At 38.2% G+C, this 16,114-nt stretch overlaps 1 protein-coding gene across 4 annotated transcripts in view; it reads right to left on the reverse strand.

Moving 5' to 3' along the window:
- Positions 1-16,114, reverse strand: part of FNDC3B (fibronectin type III domain containing 3B) — a 360,789-nt gene that overhangs the window by 29,914 nt on the left and 314,761 nt on the right. For all 4 annotated transcript variants that reach the window (XM_007972094.3, XM_007972095.3, XM_073023462.1 and 1 more), the window contains exon 23: positions 7,689-7,901. In XM_007972094.3, the coding sequence (XP_007970285.2) occupies positions 7,689-7,901 (213 nt within the window). The remainder of the gene's footprint in view (positions 1-7,688; positions 7,902-16,114) is intronic.

The raw sequence follows: 16,114 nt of genomic DNA on the forward strand, positions 1-16,114 counted from the left end.
GACTCCTTATTGAATATGCACTAGAAAGGCAAACAACAGATTCTGGGCATTTTCCAGAAATTCCAGGGGAAGGCTATACTTTTAATTTCGATATTTTAGGCTTTAACATTGTGAAAGTTGACTTCTTGCACTCAAGTGCAACTGAAGGAAGAAGTTCCATCATGTTAAATCTTTAAATGTTCCTTTATTTTAAATCACTATAGGGGGATATATAATATACATGAAGAATTTAGCTTTAGAATGTTTCCTTAAAACAGTTTCATTTTGAAAAAAACATCCAAGAATGCTCTACCTGGCCTATAACTTAAATTCATGGTGGAAAATAAGAGATAATGCTAACGTTTCCACGTTCACTACCTTGTTATCTTATAATCCCTAGGCCAACTACAGGCTCACAGCAACCCATTAACAAACATTAACTTCTCAAAATGCTCTAACCTGCTGACCTAAAATAACCTGTAGTCCACTAAAGGCTGCAAATGGTACCTTTCAAAACATGTTTCACAATATCAAAACTCAACAGCTCAGCAATATTCATTAAAAATGACATGCCTTTTTTTTTTTTCTTAATTTCCCTGGGCTCCATGGATTGTGTGTATGTGTATGAATGAGAGAGAGAGGAAGAGATAGAGAATTCCGTACGTTACTCAGGTGGCATTTGGGAACGAATGGTGCTCAAAATAGAAATGGATAGTATTCGCCCTCACTCTGCCAAGAACATGGAGTCTGACCATGTCTATGGAGAAGCAGATGGCATCATGTGGGGAACCTGAGGCAGGGAAGGTGCAATACCTAAACTGATTTTGATGTTGGCAAGAGTCCCCGTTTACCAACTGAGCATGAACGTGCCAACAGCTATTGAGAAAAGAGGTTAATTTCCCAACCCTCTGTCCCTGGCTGTATATGGACCTTTTCTGGCTGGTGAGTGATCAGGCTGTAATACTGTTTCATTAATGAGTGGAATATTTTTATGCTCCTTTTCTAAGAGATAAAATTTCACTATACCTACTGATGGTGGAAATTCTTTACAAAGAATAAAGGAATAAAACAAAAAAAAATCTTTTTTTTTTTTTTTTTGGTATACTTTAGGCATTAATATATTAAAATGGAGATTTATTTATATTTGAAAAAAGGATGACTAGAATTTCTAAAGACCACCTGAAAAGTTTGCATTCTCCCACTCTCCTACTCTGCTTTCCAGTATATGCAGTGAAATCTTCAAGGATGCTATTCCCAGAGTTTTCTAAATTTCTACTTGCCTACTAATGTTTTAGTGACCTTGTCTCAACCTGAAAAAAAATGCTATCTAATTCCATTCTGTTATTTTTGTTTTTAGTAAATGAGAAGTAAAACTGCAATCTGACTTCTATTTCCGGTCCAGTTAAGATCGCAAATAGTTCATTTGCCACCTCTCACCTCTGTCTGTGCCTGGACATTTTAGCCTAAGATTGACTAAGCTACTCTGTTTCAAAGGCTAAACTGTTCTTCTAAGAGATAAAACTTCTAAGAGATAAAATGCTCCTTTTCTAAGAAATAAAAAATGTCCTTTTTTTTTTTTTTTAGATGGAGTCTTGCTCTGTTGCCCAGGCTGGAGTGCAGTAGCGCGATCTCGGCTCACTGCAACCTCTCCCTCCCAGGTTCAAGCAATTCTCCTGCCTCAGGCTCCCAAGTAGCTGGGACTATAGGCATCTGCCACCATGCCTGGCTAATTTTTGTATTTTTAGTAGAGATGGGGTTTTACCATGTTGGCCAGGCTGGTCTTGAACTCCTAACCTCAGGTGACCCATCTGCCTCGGCCTCCCAAAGTGTTGGGATTACAGGCATGAGCTACCACATCCAGCCAAAAACATTTCTAAAATCTTTTTTTCTCCATCAGTTAAGGACTGAAGACAGCTATCATTATTTGCATTTTGTAGGAGGGGAAATTAAGGCAAAAAGAAGTGAAGGGATATGCCTCTAGTCACCTAGAAATCCAGCAACAGATCTGGGATTTTAAGAGATTTGACACCCATGTCGAGAATCATGATAGCCTTCTGATGGATGTAATATGAAAATGTCATTTATCAAATAAAGATGATCATATGGATCGGGGACCAGTCAGAGAAGCACTGGAAATAAATCCTGAGGGTTTCTTAAAAGTCCGGCCCTGAGCTGGCTGCCTCACATCTATTTCATTTAATTCAGCAACATGGTCTGAGAAATATAAGCAGGAGTTTGTTCTATAACAGGCATACACTGAGAAAGCTCACGCCTTCTCAGTGCCCATATACTCCAGACTTTTTTTTTTTTTTTTTTTTTTAAAGAGTCTGGGTCTCACTCTGTTGCCCGAGTTGGAGTGTAATGGTGCGATCACAGCTCACTGCAACCTCAAACTCCTGAGTTCAAGGGATCCTCCCACTTCAGCCTCCGGAGTAGCTGGGACCCAGTGTGTGCCTCCATGCCTGGCTAAGTTTTTAAAAATTGTTTTAGAGAAAGGGTCTCACTATGCTGCTCAGGTTCCTGGCCACTTTTATTACTTGCCTAGTGTGTATTCTTTTAGGGTTTCTATATCAGATTCTTTCTGTCCCTCTCTAATAGCCAACAGGCAGGCTCCCTGTCAACATGACAAAGCCTCTCCAATTTTGCTGGTCAAAAGGAAAAGTGTCCTGGGCACAACGGCTGAGTTAATGGAGAGCAAGTGGTAATTATCTGCTCTATTAGATCCCTCTTCCTCCAGCCCAATTTCATGGAGCCTTGGTTTAAAAAACACTGGCTGTCTGACTAAACCTCAACAACAGATTAACCATAAATGCATTCCTGGAATTTACGTTCTTCCTGCCTCAGTGCTGTATACAATTATCGGGGAACATAGACCCACAAGGGTCAGGACAGGGAGCAGCATCAACTCCAATTCTGTTAGGGCAGCATAACATTTCATTTAACACAGATAAACGCATCTTCAAAGTCATCGGCACAGTGCTACAATCTCAAAACGCACAAGCTGATCCTGTTATTCTAGTGCTTGTATGAGGTTAATGCAGCTTTATGGAAATGTTTACTTTGGAGATATATTTTTCTTGTATAACACGGGAACCAAAGACATTCGTATCTTCTGTGCTGGATCTGTTAAGAATAATAGACTTAATCACTCTAAGGCCAAACTAATTTAATTTTTGTTTTGCTGTCTGCTGTCTCTTTTACTGTCTGCTTATTGTTTAATGTTAATTTATCTCCCTCAGCAAGATAAGCTCTCATAGATAGTCCACATACCTCATAAGGCCCAGCACATAGTAGCAATTCAAGAAAAAAAAAAAAAAATCGATGATTGAATGATCATAATCTTATCAATGAAATGAACTTAGTTCCATAAATATGAAGCACTGCTTTAAGACTGCTTCCTGCATAAATATGGACTGGGAATCTTCAGTATCATAAGTCAGAATAAATGGGAAACAAATGTCCTATCCCCGGGGGTAGAATCCTTTCAACATAGCAAGTCCAGGTGATCTAGATGAATTCTAGGTTGATTTGCCTTGAGCCAAGGGTTTGGGCAAGATGCTCTTTGGGATCTCCTTTATTTACATGAAACATGCCCAAACTTAACGGGAAAGAAAGCACCAGGTCTGAAAATAACCAAATAAAGACAGTTACCTGGAGAAAGACTCAGGGTACCTTTCTGTACTTTGGAGGTTTTGTCTGTAATTTCATCCTATCCCAAGTCTTCATCACTAGTCTCCATCCCAAAGCTACCCAGACATCAGGTTACAAGATTAGCATCCTTTTAAGACTCACTCAACCTATCATCTTTTCTAAGAAGTGTTCATTTGATTTTAAGCCTACCTTAGATGCCATTCTTCAATTTTCCCTCTATGCCCTGTGCACGTGTCAATCTTTAGGCCTTCCACATCATAATTTGCTTTAAAGCATCTGTGTCCTACCATCACCCACCAGACTGTGAGCTCCTTAAGGGGTCTATCTTAGTCATCTTTGTCCATCTAATACTTAAGCAGTGCCTCTATTTGATGTATAAAACTCCAATAATTGTAAGGTGAAATCAAATCAACTTATCAATATATATTTTTTTCACCTAAATGGTAGAAGGCTTTGGTACAAACCGTACTTTCTAGAAAATATTTCCCTTTTTATTCAAGAACTAAGTAATGTAGGCAGAGCTCTCAACACTTAGTGCTCTGTAGGCATGCAATAAATAGAAGTTTCCTGGGAGGGAGGCTGTAAAAACAACAATAACAAAATAACAATGATAAAAATATAACTATCCTTTAGAAGGTTAAAAACATTTTTGGCTGAACATTGCATTTGTAAATCTCTTGGTCACTTCAAATTTTCTGAGTGAGAGGTATATAAATAAACATCATAAATCAGTGCATCATAGTTGCAGAACCTGAGGGGTTTTTGGACATTAAGTAGTTACTCTTAAGGGAAGTTAGTATTTTTCTTATTTTCTTACTTATGAATAGCAGAAGCTAAAAATATAAATGAAAAGAGGCAACACGTCCCAATCATTTACAAGGGACTTAATTCACAAATACTCTATAAAGATTTGTTGCTTTAAGGTGAAAAGGTGAAAGGATATCAGAGATCGTCTTCTAGTTTAACCCCTTTATTTAATGAATAAGGAAATTTAGCAATAGTTGCTAAAATTGACTCAACTCTTTAACATGATAATTACGAAGCACAGATATATTAATTTTCGTTTTTCTTCTGTTACAAAATATACTTAAGAAGAACACTTAAACAGCTGGTTAGGACTCCCATACAACTCAGACATCAGCAGCTTTCTTTTCAAAGGCCCACAATGCCTGTTTATAAAGTGTTCATGGTAACAGTTTCAGGCTGCTTCCTTCATAAATATGGACTGGGACTCTTCAGTATCGTAAGCCCGAATAGATGGGAAACAAATGTCCCATTCCAGGGGGAAAAATCCTTTCAACATAGAAAGTCGAGGTGATCTAGATGAATTTTAGGTTGAGTTGTCTTAAGCCAAGGGTTCGCACAAGATGCTCTTTGGGATCTCTTTTATTTACAAGAAATACGCTCAAACTTAAGAGGAAGAAAATCTCTTGGAGAGCCCGCAGGTAAGAAAGTGAAGTAAAATAACAATTAAGCCTATCTATGGTTCTCGCCTTCGCCACAAGCAGGATATATCATTATTCTGGCCACGTGCATAAGACGAACTTACTGGTGGTTAATGAAATTAACACATATGCTAAAGAATATGTGCTTTACAACTAGAAGCTCCTCTAGCAACAAGTTCAATGAAAAAGACAGCTACCCCTTGGGAGGAAGACACTGTTTTTTTCAACTGCAGAAGCCAGGTCCCAAAGAACCTTGAGGAGACTAGATTGACAAAGGCTATGCTAATAATAAGCATTATGATGTATCCAACTCAAATTGTTTCTCCTTGATATCCATGTGCCAAGATTCAAAGTTAAAGGCTTGAATTCAAAAGGCCACTCACTACAAGAGTTCAGTTTCAAGACAATGATGAAGGTCATCTTCAAACTAAAATTAGGCTGTTTTCATTCTATTAAATCTCAGGAAAATTATTCACAAATAGAATGAGAATTTATTATGCTCGATATTCCCATCACTTTAATAACTTTCTCAGAGCATTGACAAATCTAATTTAAAAAGATAAATTTGGACTCTAGCTCCTATAATTAAGAAAAATACTGTTCCTAATGTGAAGTTTTCTTAAATTGCCATTTAAATTTAGGCAAGTCATTTATTTGATTAGGCAAGCCTTGGGCTTTTTGAGGGGGGAAGAAACAACATGTATTGATTACTAGATTCTGCACTATTTTTTGTCTGGCATATTTAAATGCCTCATGCCAGCAACCTCATTTGGAAAAGTGCTTGGGGAGCTTTTGTTCTGTGCCCGGGAGCCACCGTGTCATGGAAAACCTTGGATCAGACTACACGTTTGTATGGTTTTCCCTACGAGGCACTAGTGGGTTGCTGCCCCACACAGGGCAGGATTGCAGCGAGAGGGGGTGCCCTTCTTGGGGCAGAGTCTTCACTTCCCATATTTCTAAGACAGCAGTGGAGGCAGGGCACGGGGAATTGGAAGGCATTGGCCTTTATCCCTATTCGGCTAGCTACCAGTTTCAACAACTTTGCTGTGCTTCCCTTTTTTCTAAAACAGCACAACTAGAAGCTATTTTCTAAGGATTTACCACCAACGGAAGACACAGGCCTGGGAAAAATGAAAAGACACTTAAAAATTTCCCCCAGTGCTAGTTTTATACATGTATTGTGATTTCTGTTAGTTCACAATTCCTGTTCTTGCCAGCCCTCTCCCGTTGAGTAGTCCCTAGCCAGTAAAATAATAAGCACATGAAAACACATCCGAAGGCACATATAGCACAGTAAGATGAATGATCTTGTGTATCAATGAATATGAATTTAATCTTTCATGAACCTATCAAAGGAAGCCTTACCTTCTCTGTGTTCTCTTCACTAGAACTAATTTCCAAGAGGATAATCCCTTTTTATTCTGTCATTAAAATTACCAGGTTTGCCAGGTCCTCCAAAGTCAAGCTCAAATGTCACATCTTTCAAGAAACCTTTCCTGATCTTTTAAACCAGATGGTCTCTGCCTCCTTCAAACTCCCAAAGCACTTTTTTCCTCTGACACTAACGTTCTACAGCCATTTTTAAAATTGATTATTATGCTCCTAGAGGTAGGGTCTTATGTGATTTCTAATCTTGGTTTCCACTGAAGGCCCACAGGGTTCCACTGTACTGAAATCCATCAGAGTGCCTGACTGAAGAGTAGGGGGTGGAGACTGCGACAGGGTTTTCTGTGTAACTAGAACGGGTTCCATATGTGTAGAACAGAATAGTAGAATGCATAAAAGGAAATGACAGAAATGCTTCTATACTGACACTGGTTTTGTGTGTCAGTAGGTAAGCAGGGAAGTAGCAGCATTTTGGTTGTCTTGGTTTTATGGTGCTCTCCCATCCTCTTTACCTGATTCTCTGATTAGGACTTTTGGTAACAGAACATTCTTTCACCATTAACTTTTGCTTGACATCGGATTATTTCTAAATACAGTTTGGCTGACTGTCTTCTGATCGGCCATTTTCAGAGAAAATGAAGTTAGGTTAAACAAATACTACGTGAAAGGCTACATTTGATTTCAACAGCCAAGAGGGTTTCCTGGGTATGGAGTCTTATGAAGAATCTCCTATTTGCTCTGGTTAATTTGATATTGCATTGCCCATAGTTACAGAGTACAATCCCCATCTGTACATCACCCACAGCTATTTCACACTGGTAAACATGTTTGTCCTGATGGTTACTGAATATTTAAAGAGGTAACATCTCTTCCTGGGTCTTATTTCCCTCTGCACTCATGACTAATATAATGCTATTACATAGTGTGAACTTGAATTTGACAATTTCTTTAGATAATTTCTCTCCATTACCTGGTTTGATGAAAGGGAAAAAAAGTGCATATTATCTTATGTAGGGAAATCAGGATCTTTAGAATGTTTAGAAATTCCAAATGGAGAATAAAGGGAACAATGGTATAAAACGCAGGACTCAAGTCAAAGGAAGCCTCTGAACAAGAAGGAAGAGGGTCTTAGTGCAAGAGTGCAAGCAAATAAGAATGTATGATTGAGATTTCACCCCGCAAGTCAAAGCCACAGAAGCTTCAGGAGCATCCTCACCCCCACCTCACCTCTTGTTTCTGTCCTCCAGCTGTAGTGTGTACACCATGTCGTCAGCAGCATGTGTCTTGGAGTTACTGTCTCCCCATTTTAGCTTCAGGCTCTGAGGACCAGCAGCAGCACATTCTAGCCTAGGAGGCAAGGGTGGTAATGGCCGAGTTTTTGCTTTAATGAACTGACTAAATGGTCCAGCTCCAATTTCATTTATAGCCTGAATTCTGATCCTAGAGAAAGGAAAAAAAAATACAGACAATGCAGGTTAAAGCAGCAGCAATACTTCATTTGAAATAAACATTGAGTGTAGTATTTATTACTTGCCCCTAAAGCGATAACATAGAATGAAGAAAAACAAGTTAAAGTAACTCAAGACAAATAGAAGCATGGGGTTGCTAGGTGGACAGACTATAGTCTCCATTAAAAAAAAATAATAATAGCAAAAAAGCATGGTAGCAAGATATCTCTTAGTTCTTTAATTTTTAAAAAATAGGTTTGCTGTCTCAGGGAAGATATCCTAAAGATATGCTTTATATTTTGTCCTAGTTACCCTTCAGCTACCTCATGGTCAGTTTTGGAAGTAGGTGAGCTATCAAGAGTAAACTAAATGAGGGAACAAATGAGTATCCTTCAAAGTCAAAAACAAAGGGCAACTCATCAATAGGACATTTCATGTCTCCCTTTTGCCAGCCTCATCCAACAATCTCTGCAAGTCCTTAACTAGAGTTAAGCATGCGGATATTGCTAGTAACAGGATGCCATCCAGATGTGCAAAAATCTTAGCTGGATATTTTCTATGTGCAGCACAGAGTTACGAATAAGAAAGATACTACCTTTATCATCTAGGAATTTCAAATCAAAGAGTTAAAATGTATATACAAAATGTTATTTTAGGCCAGGCGCAGTGGCTCACACCTGTAACTCTAGTGCTTTGAGAAGCCGAGGCAGGAGATTGCCTGAATCCAGGAGTTTGAGACCAGGCTGGGCCACCTAGTGAGACTCCATCTCTACAAAAAAATAAATTTAGTGGGCATAGCAGCACATGCCTGTGGCCCCAGTACTTGGGAGGTTGTGGTGGGAGAATTGTTTGAGCAACACAAAATGAACTCAAAGCAAATTGGTACTGAGGAGTAGAGGGTTGCTATAAAGATACCTGAAAATGTGGAATTGACTTTGGAAGTGGGTAATGGGCAGACACTGGAAGAGTCTGGAGGGCTCAGAAGAAGACAGGAAAGTCTGGAACTTCTTAGACACTGATTAAGTGGTTATGACCAAAGTGCTGATGGAAATATGGGCAGTGACGGCCATGCTGCGGAGGTCTCAGATGGAAAAGAGGAACTTTTGGGAACTGGAGCAACGAACTTGGCTGCATTGTTTCCATGTCCTAGGGCTTTGTGGAAGGCTGAACTTCCTCTTTGGTAGAGTGTCTACCAAAGACACTCTACCAAAGTTATCATTTTGGTAGAGTGATAACTTAGGGTATCTGACAAAAGAAATTTCTAAAGAGTAAAGTGTTCCAGAGGTGACCTGGCTGCTTCTAACAACCTGTGATCAGATATGGGAGCAAAGGAATGACTTAAAGTTGGAACTTACAATTATAAGGGAAGCAGAGAGTAACAATTTACAAAATTTGCAGCCTGGCCACGTGGTAGAGAAGGAAAGAGTACTTTCTGGAGAAGAATCAACGCAGTCTGTAGAGCAACCACTTGCTAGAGAGATTAGCATGATTAAAAGGGAGCCTGGTACTAATATTCAAGATAATGGGAAAAGGCCCTTAAAGGCATTTCAGAAATCTTGGAGACACAGCCCCTCTCCTCCAGAGGCCTAGGAAGACCGAATAACTAAAGGTTTATTGAGGCCTCATTAGAAGCACTACACTTTTTGTACAGCCTACAGAACCAAAGGTTTTGTACAGCCTACAGTTTATTATGAGCCAAACCAATCTCTTTTCTTTATACATTAAAAAAAAAAGTGATGTGGAAAGGCAAAGGAACTAAAATAGCTAATGCAAAGTCTAAAAATAAGAATAAAGTTTGAAGAATCACACTACCTGATTTTAGGACTTAGTATAAAGCTACAGTAATCAAGAGAGTGTGGTACCAGTGAAAAGAAAAACACCTAGATCAATACAAGAGAATAGAGACTCCAGAAATAGACCTACACAAACGTGGCCAATCAACTTTTGACAAAGATGCAAAAGCAATCCAATGGAGAAAAGATAGTCTTTTCAACAAATGGTGGTGGAATAATTGGATATCAATAGGAAAAAAAATAAACCTCAGCTTCAACCTCACACCTTATACAAAACAGCTCAAAAGGGACCACAGATCTAAATGTAGAATATTAAACTTTTAAGAAGAAAACACAGAAGAAAATCTACTATCTAGAATTAAGTAAAGAGTTTTTGGATATGACATGAAAAGCATGATCTTACATAAAAGAAAAAAATTAAAAACTGGATTTCATCAAAATTTGAAACTTTTGCACTGCTAAGAGAATGAAAACAAATAGATACTGGAAGAAAATATGTGCCAACATTACATCTGACAAATGATTTGTATCCAGAATGTATAATGACCTCCCAAAACTCAGTTAAGGAAATAATCCATTAAAAATGGGCGGAAGACTGGAATAGACACTCTACCAAAGAGGAAATACAGATGGCAAATAAGGACACAAAAACATGTTTGACATTATTAGCCATTAGAAAAATGCAAACTAAATTGGCAATGTAATACCATTACGTTAAAAAAGTGCTGGCAGGGATAAGGTACAACTGGAACTCTCCTATTTTGCTAGTGATAATGAAAACTGACATGGCCACATAGGAGAACGGTTTCCTTTTAAATATATACTTATTACATGACCCAGCAATCCCAATCCTAGGTATTTACTCTAGAAAAATTAATATTTATGCTCACACAAAAACCTGCACACAAATGTTTACAGCAGCTCTACTTATAATCACCTAAAACTAGATAAAGATCTGCCTCATAGTTTGGAATGTAGTAAATACTCATCTCTGATAAAGTAGAGCAAAAACTCCATTACAAAGGGCCTTACTTTTCCCAGATTCTATTACACTGGGGTTGCATCAAGTCTTCTGTAGATAAAGCAATGTAAGTCTCTCGGTATAACACTGAACGACTAAAACTCTTCCTTGCCTCCCACATGAGTCTTATAAGATTGCTTTATGGTATTAATAGAAGAGTTTCTTTCTATGATTGGAATGTAACATATTTTTCTGCAACTGGAAATGAAAAATCTTTTTAAAAAGGCAGTCATCATGATGGTAGAAATTACTACACCCTCTTCCCCTTCTCAGGAAAAGGAAATTAAGCCGGACATTAAGTTTTAGTCTTTCTTCAACAGTGTAACACATTTCGTCACCTACAAGGTTTATATTAAGGTCCTTCCAGTGTCCAAACCACCATTCCTTCCCTTTATTCTAGGTACAAACATTCCCAGATTCCAGAGGCCAAGATCCTTTCTGCCATCTGCTGGCTTACCTTGCATTCTAGGGGCTCCTACCCTTTGCTCTGTGCCACTGAATAGCTCCTTAGCTACTTTATACACAAAAGAAAATAAGGTAATGAGTTCCTTAAGATTGTTGTTCTATTCTATTCAAGAAAAAAATTGCTAAGAGATTTAAATCACTTATAAGAATTTAAAAATAGTTTAGAAGATACAAGTATCAAGATACAAAAATAAATTTAGATTTGGTATTTGATTTCTGTTGTAAATTCATTTACTTCCTCAAAGCCTCCCTAGTATTTTGGTAAGTACTAGGTTCTTTATATCTTTAGCTCTATGGTTTTCCAATCTTTCACTGCGTATATTTCCTAGGCATATAATCTTAGCTTTAACACACACCACCACCACGACCACCAAGAAAACTGTGGTAGCATTTAACACTCTTTAGCAGTGTAACTTCTTTGGGAATCCTGCTCATCAATTTGGAGACCTTGGAGAAATTATTGAACACTTTTAAGTAACAGTTTCCTTATCTATAAAATGGGGACAGTGACTTTTTTCTGCAATTGCAAAGAAGATTACTTAACTAAGATAAGGGATTTAAGCATTTTCTAATTTTTGATACTTTATAATAAAATCAGGAGAGGATTCAAGATAGCCAAAAGCACTAGCAAACTTTCAGGTGTTCATTTTTGGAGTCATGATCTTGATGACTTCTTTGGGAGTGCTACGTCTTGCCAAAAGTGCTGGCACACAGGCAGGTCTTCACTGCGGCTGCACTATTACACCACCTCACTTTGTAACATGAGTAACCTGCTGATCCCACTTCCTCCAAGGAATGGCCAAGGACTCACCAACAGCTGAAAGGATGGGCTTCTTTATAAACCATCCACAGCAAGGTGAGAGTGAGACAAAGATCTCAGCAATTGAAGAAAACAACAATGGCAACCATCACTACACACATTGACAACTTGCCCTGTTCCAGAAAATGCACTACAGAGTGGGAAGTACTATTACATCTGCTTTTAGAGACGAGGAAACCAAAGTTAAACGCAGAGAGGTTAAATAACTTGATCTAAATGACAGAGTGGCCACTAGGAGTTGAAAGCTAGGTTTGACATCTACAATATCATCTCTGATTTCTATGCTGACCCCATAAGGTAGGAGCTACTTTGTCTGTTTTACAAGTGAAGAAACTACAGCTCAGCGAGGTCGTGTCAGATACACATTAGATCCAGGTGTGAACAGGACTCCCTTTAGGTGCAAAGGCCCTGTGTGTCTGGCATACCATACTGTCATATCGTAACAGGGACCAAAGATGGCTACAAATCCCACCAAATGATCATGTTTAATTCAAACCACACTTTCAGTTCAGCAATGACCGTCTGCCAAGGAAGCAGGCATTTAGAAGAGTCAACAAGTTTACTTCACTTTATTCAAGCAGTATCTGGCCCTGAAATCAACTACCTAGATTTTAAAATGCTCAATTCAACCTATCCTACGTTTTGACAAAAACACATTTTGTTTCAGCGAAAATACATGAACATTTACGTGTATAGCTGATGCACTGAGCTAACTTTAATTGTTTCTAATGATGATGTAACATTTAAAATGGAAAACAATTGAGGAACTGATAAAATAGAATGAAATGATGTTGCATTATGGGGAAAATATAAGGCCTCTGAGCATGGGAGGCTGATACAGCTGAATGAGGACAGAGGCAGTTGCTGTTTGTTTTGGTTTAGGGTGAAAAACACAGTATGTGAAAATAATTTCCTAATTCAGTGAGAGGTGACATTGGACTAATGGGCAAAACACTAACCTGAGGAACCACTCCAAGAATTCACCTCAGAAAATAAAAATTGAGTTTTAAGTTTTATTAAATTAATTAGAGTCTATCCAAAACCCAAACTTGAGAAGTTTTCTCTTTAGTTCAAGTAACATGCTAACCTTGAAACCTAGATAAAACCTGCAGGTCTCTTTGTTTTGTTTAATTTGCATTATGTCTGTTTAAAAAATCTTCAGCTCTGCAAATTAAGTACAAGGGAAGTAGCATTTTCCTTTCCAATTTGGAGAAGTGATGTAACCCCAAGCAAATTCTATCTTGGCCAGGCTGATGTGAAAAATCTCTTCATGTTTCCGGGAGTCTGCAATATTCATCAATATACTAATATTATTGATTAAACAAATCAAATAAAGAACCACATTCTTTATAAATTTTGATTAAAAATCCACTATTAAAGGATCAAATTTTATATGCCAAATACACTCCTGCTTTAGAAGATCATAGCCTTCTGCTATGCACTTTATATACATAATCAAATTTCTACTGCAAAATATATTAAAAGAAGAATGACTTTCAAAACAAACTATCCTTAGCTGGGAAGACTTCCCTCATCAGGACTGGCCATCCCAGAACTCAGGATGTTGAGAGTGTGGGTGTGAAGGAGACTGAGAGGGTCCGCAGCCGAAGGGACTAGGGCAGGAGAGGCCTGAGAAGCAGAAGATGGGCTGGCTTTTACAACAGCCCTGCCCTGGACTATCATCTAATGAAGAAAAATATGAAAGAAGAGAATCATCATCAGAAACATCTGAAGTATGAAATAATAGCAAACACAGAAAATCCCTTTTGGCGGGGAAAAGATGGGCTCAGAGTAAAGTTACTCATAGAAGGCTTCCTGGAGAGGGGAGTCGGAACTCGCCTCTCACCAAGCTCCTGCTCCTGAAAGCTCCTTTGACACCAATGCCACCATTCCAGCTCCAGGCACTGAGACTTGCTCTTCTCATACCCTGCTCTGGAGGCAAAAAAACCTTGAAGGATAATGCCAGGTTTCTACAGATAAGATCTCTACCTATAATCTGGTTACGACCCATCTTTCAGTTCATTTCTTTCCTACCAAACATTAACAACAGATTTTCTGATAATTTATTTACTATGTGTCAGGCCCCATACTAGGTACCTGACCTCTTATCTACAATACCTAACAACTCTGTTAAGTAGTGAAAATGATTATCCCCTTTTTATTGGTCAGGAAACTGAGACACAGAGAGCTTAAGTAACTTCCTAAAGTTTGCAGAGAGAATAAATAAGGGATAGGATTGAAGTCTAGGCTGTCTGACTCCAGTCTGCTACCACTGAACTACTCAGAACTTGTCTCCTAGTAAAGTCCACCTCACCTTGTTATGACAAAATGATTTATGATTCACTTCTTGGCAGCCTAACATAGTGCTTACCACATAGTAAGGGCTCAATACATGTTATTTTTAAGCCTTTTGTACTTAGCAAAAGGAGTACAAATGAGCATAACAAACAAATCTACTTTAAGTTTTGGTTGCCTGCCAGCTCAGTATGAGTCAGGCATATAATAAGGTTGTTTAAAAAAAGTAATCTCAGGCAATCTCACTAACTGCTCAGTACGGAGAACAAGGAAGGCAACAGTCCTGGTCTGCTCTGAGCCAGTCAACCAGACCATTCCTGGAGGTACAGGCACTGCACGTCAGAGAGGTCACCAAAAACCTAAAAACACTCAAAGAGGAAGGAGGCAGTTGTAGAAAACCTATGCTAGTGAAGACAGTGTAAATGATAGTGGGATGGTTAAATAAGAGACAGCTGTCATTAGAACATAATGATGTTTAGGCCCCCTGTGGGGCCAACTGCGGTCTACAGGAGTAGGGCTCAGACATCTGTATTTTGAAAAGGTTCTCCAGGCAACTCTTATATATATTGACATTTAAGAATCGCTGCTCTAGGGCCGAGCTTTTCAAGTTTTCATAAGCACCAAAATCTTCTGAAAGGCCAATTAAAGCACAAAGTGCTACGCCCCACCCCTAGATTTTCTAATTAAGTAGGTTTGGGGTGGAGCCTGATAATTTGCATTTACTGAGTTTCCAGATGATGCTAATGCTACTGGTCCAGGGACCACATTTTGAAAATCACTGTTGTTGAGGAAGTTCTAAGGCCAGCAGTTAATTTTAGATATAGATACAGATATAGAGAGGTTGATCCACAAATAGATTCAGATATAGAGAGGTTTATCCACAAGTAGATTTAGATATAGAGAGGTTTATCCACAAATAGAATGGACTGCCTGCTGAGTGGAAGCTAGAACCACTGCTCCTGTCACTGAAGATGCTCAAGCCATAGAAGGACTGGGAAGGAGTGATACCAGGTGATCCGATGACCCTCTTATCTTGCCAAATCTATGACTACTTGGCTGGAAGCATACAAAGCAAAGTTAAGTTTTCATTTTTAATAATACTGTTTTCCTTCAAACTAAAGGACAAATTCAATTTCGAACTCAATTATAAACTTAAAGGAATGCCTTTAAAAGTAGCATTGTAATTCCTACAGAATTGAAATTTCTACAGAGTGTGTCAGCAAGCCAATGGGTAGTTTGCTTTAATAGCACCCATGGAGAAATGACCAATCCATTGAAAAAGCTTTTTCACATTAGGACATTTACTAGAGAGGTGTACAACCCCGTCCTGGCAACACAGAGAAAGAATAAGCTTGGTATGAGAACAATATGTAACTGCTGAAGGCTTAAAAAAAAAAAAAAAGAAAAGAAAATCAAACAAAAGAAACAAGTCTTTTATCCAAGCTCCATGGTCTGCTTAAAATGTTTCATTCCACATGTTTTCATCTAGAACATCATGATCTGTTCACTTATATTTTAACCAATTTATAGGACAGAAAAAGGTGAAGTAAAAGTTGATTGGGCCAAAATTATACCTTTGGTTCCTTGAAATACTCATTCTGTATCTCACTATAATTATTGTAATTATGTTTTTGAAACATAAAACAACAAGACTGTGGTTTGAACATAGTTCTATTAATACTATATAGTATACCCAATTGTGTGCTATAGAAACTAAAATTCCTAAAGCTGTAAACCGGTTGGTCTTAAGTATGAATTATTTTTTTTTATTGTTTATATTTCTTTATTGAAAAAATACTCATTTACTGATA

This window comes from Chlorocebus sabaeus, chromosome 15, assembly GCF_047675955.1.
Source record: "Chlorocebus sabaeus isolate Y175 chromosome 15, mChlSab1.0.hap1, whole genome shotgun sequence".
Classification (NCBI taxonomy): domain Eukaryota; kingdom Metazoa; phylum Chordata; class Mammalia; order Primates; family Cercopithecidae; genus Chlorocebus; species Chlorocebus sabaeus.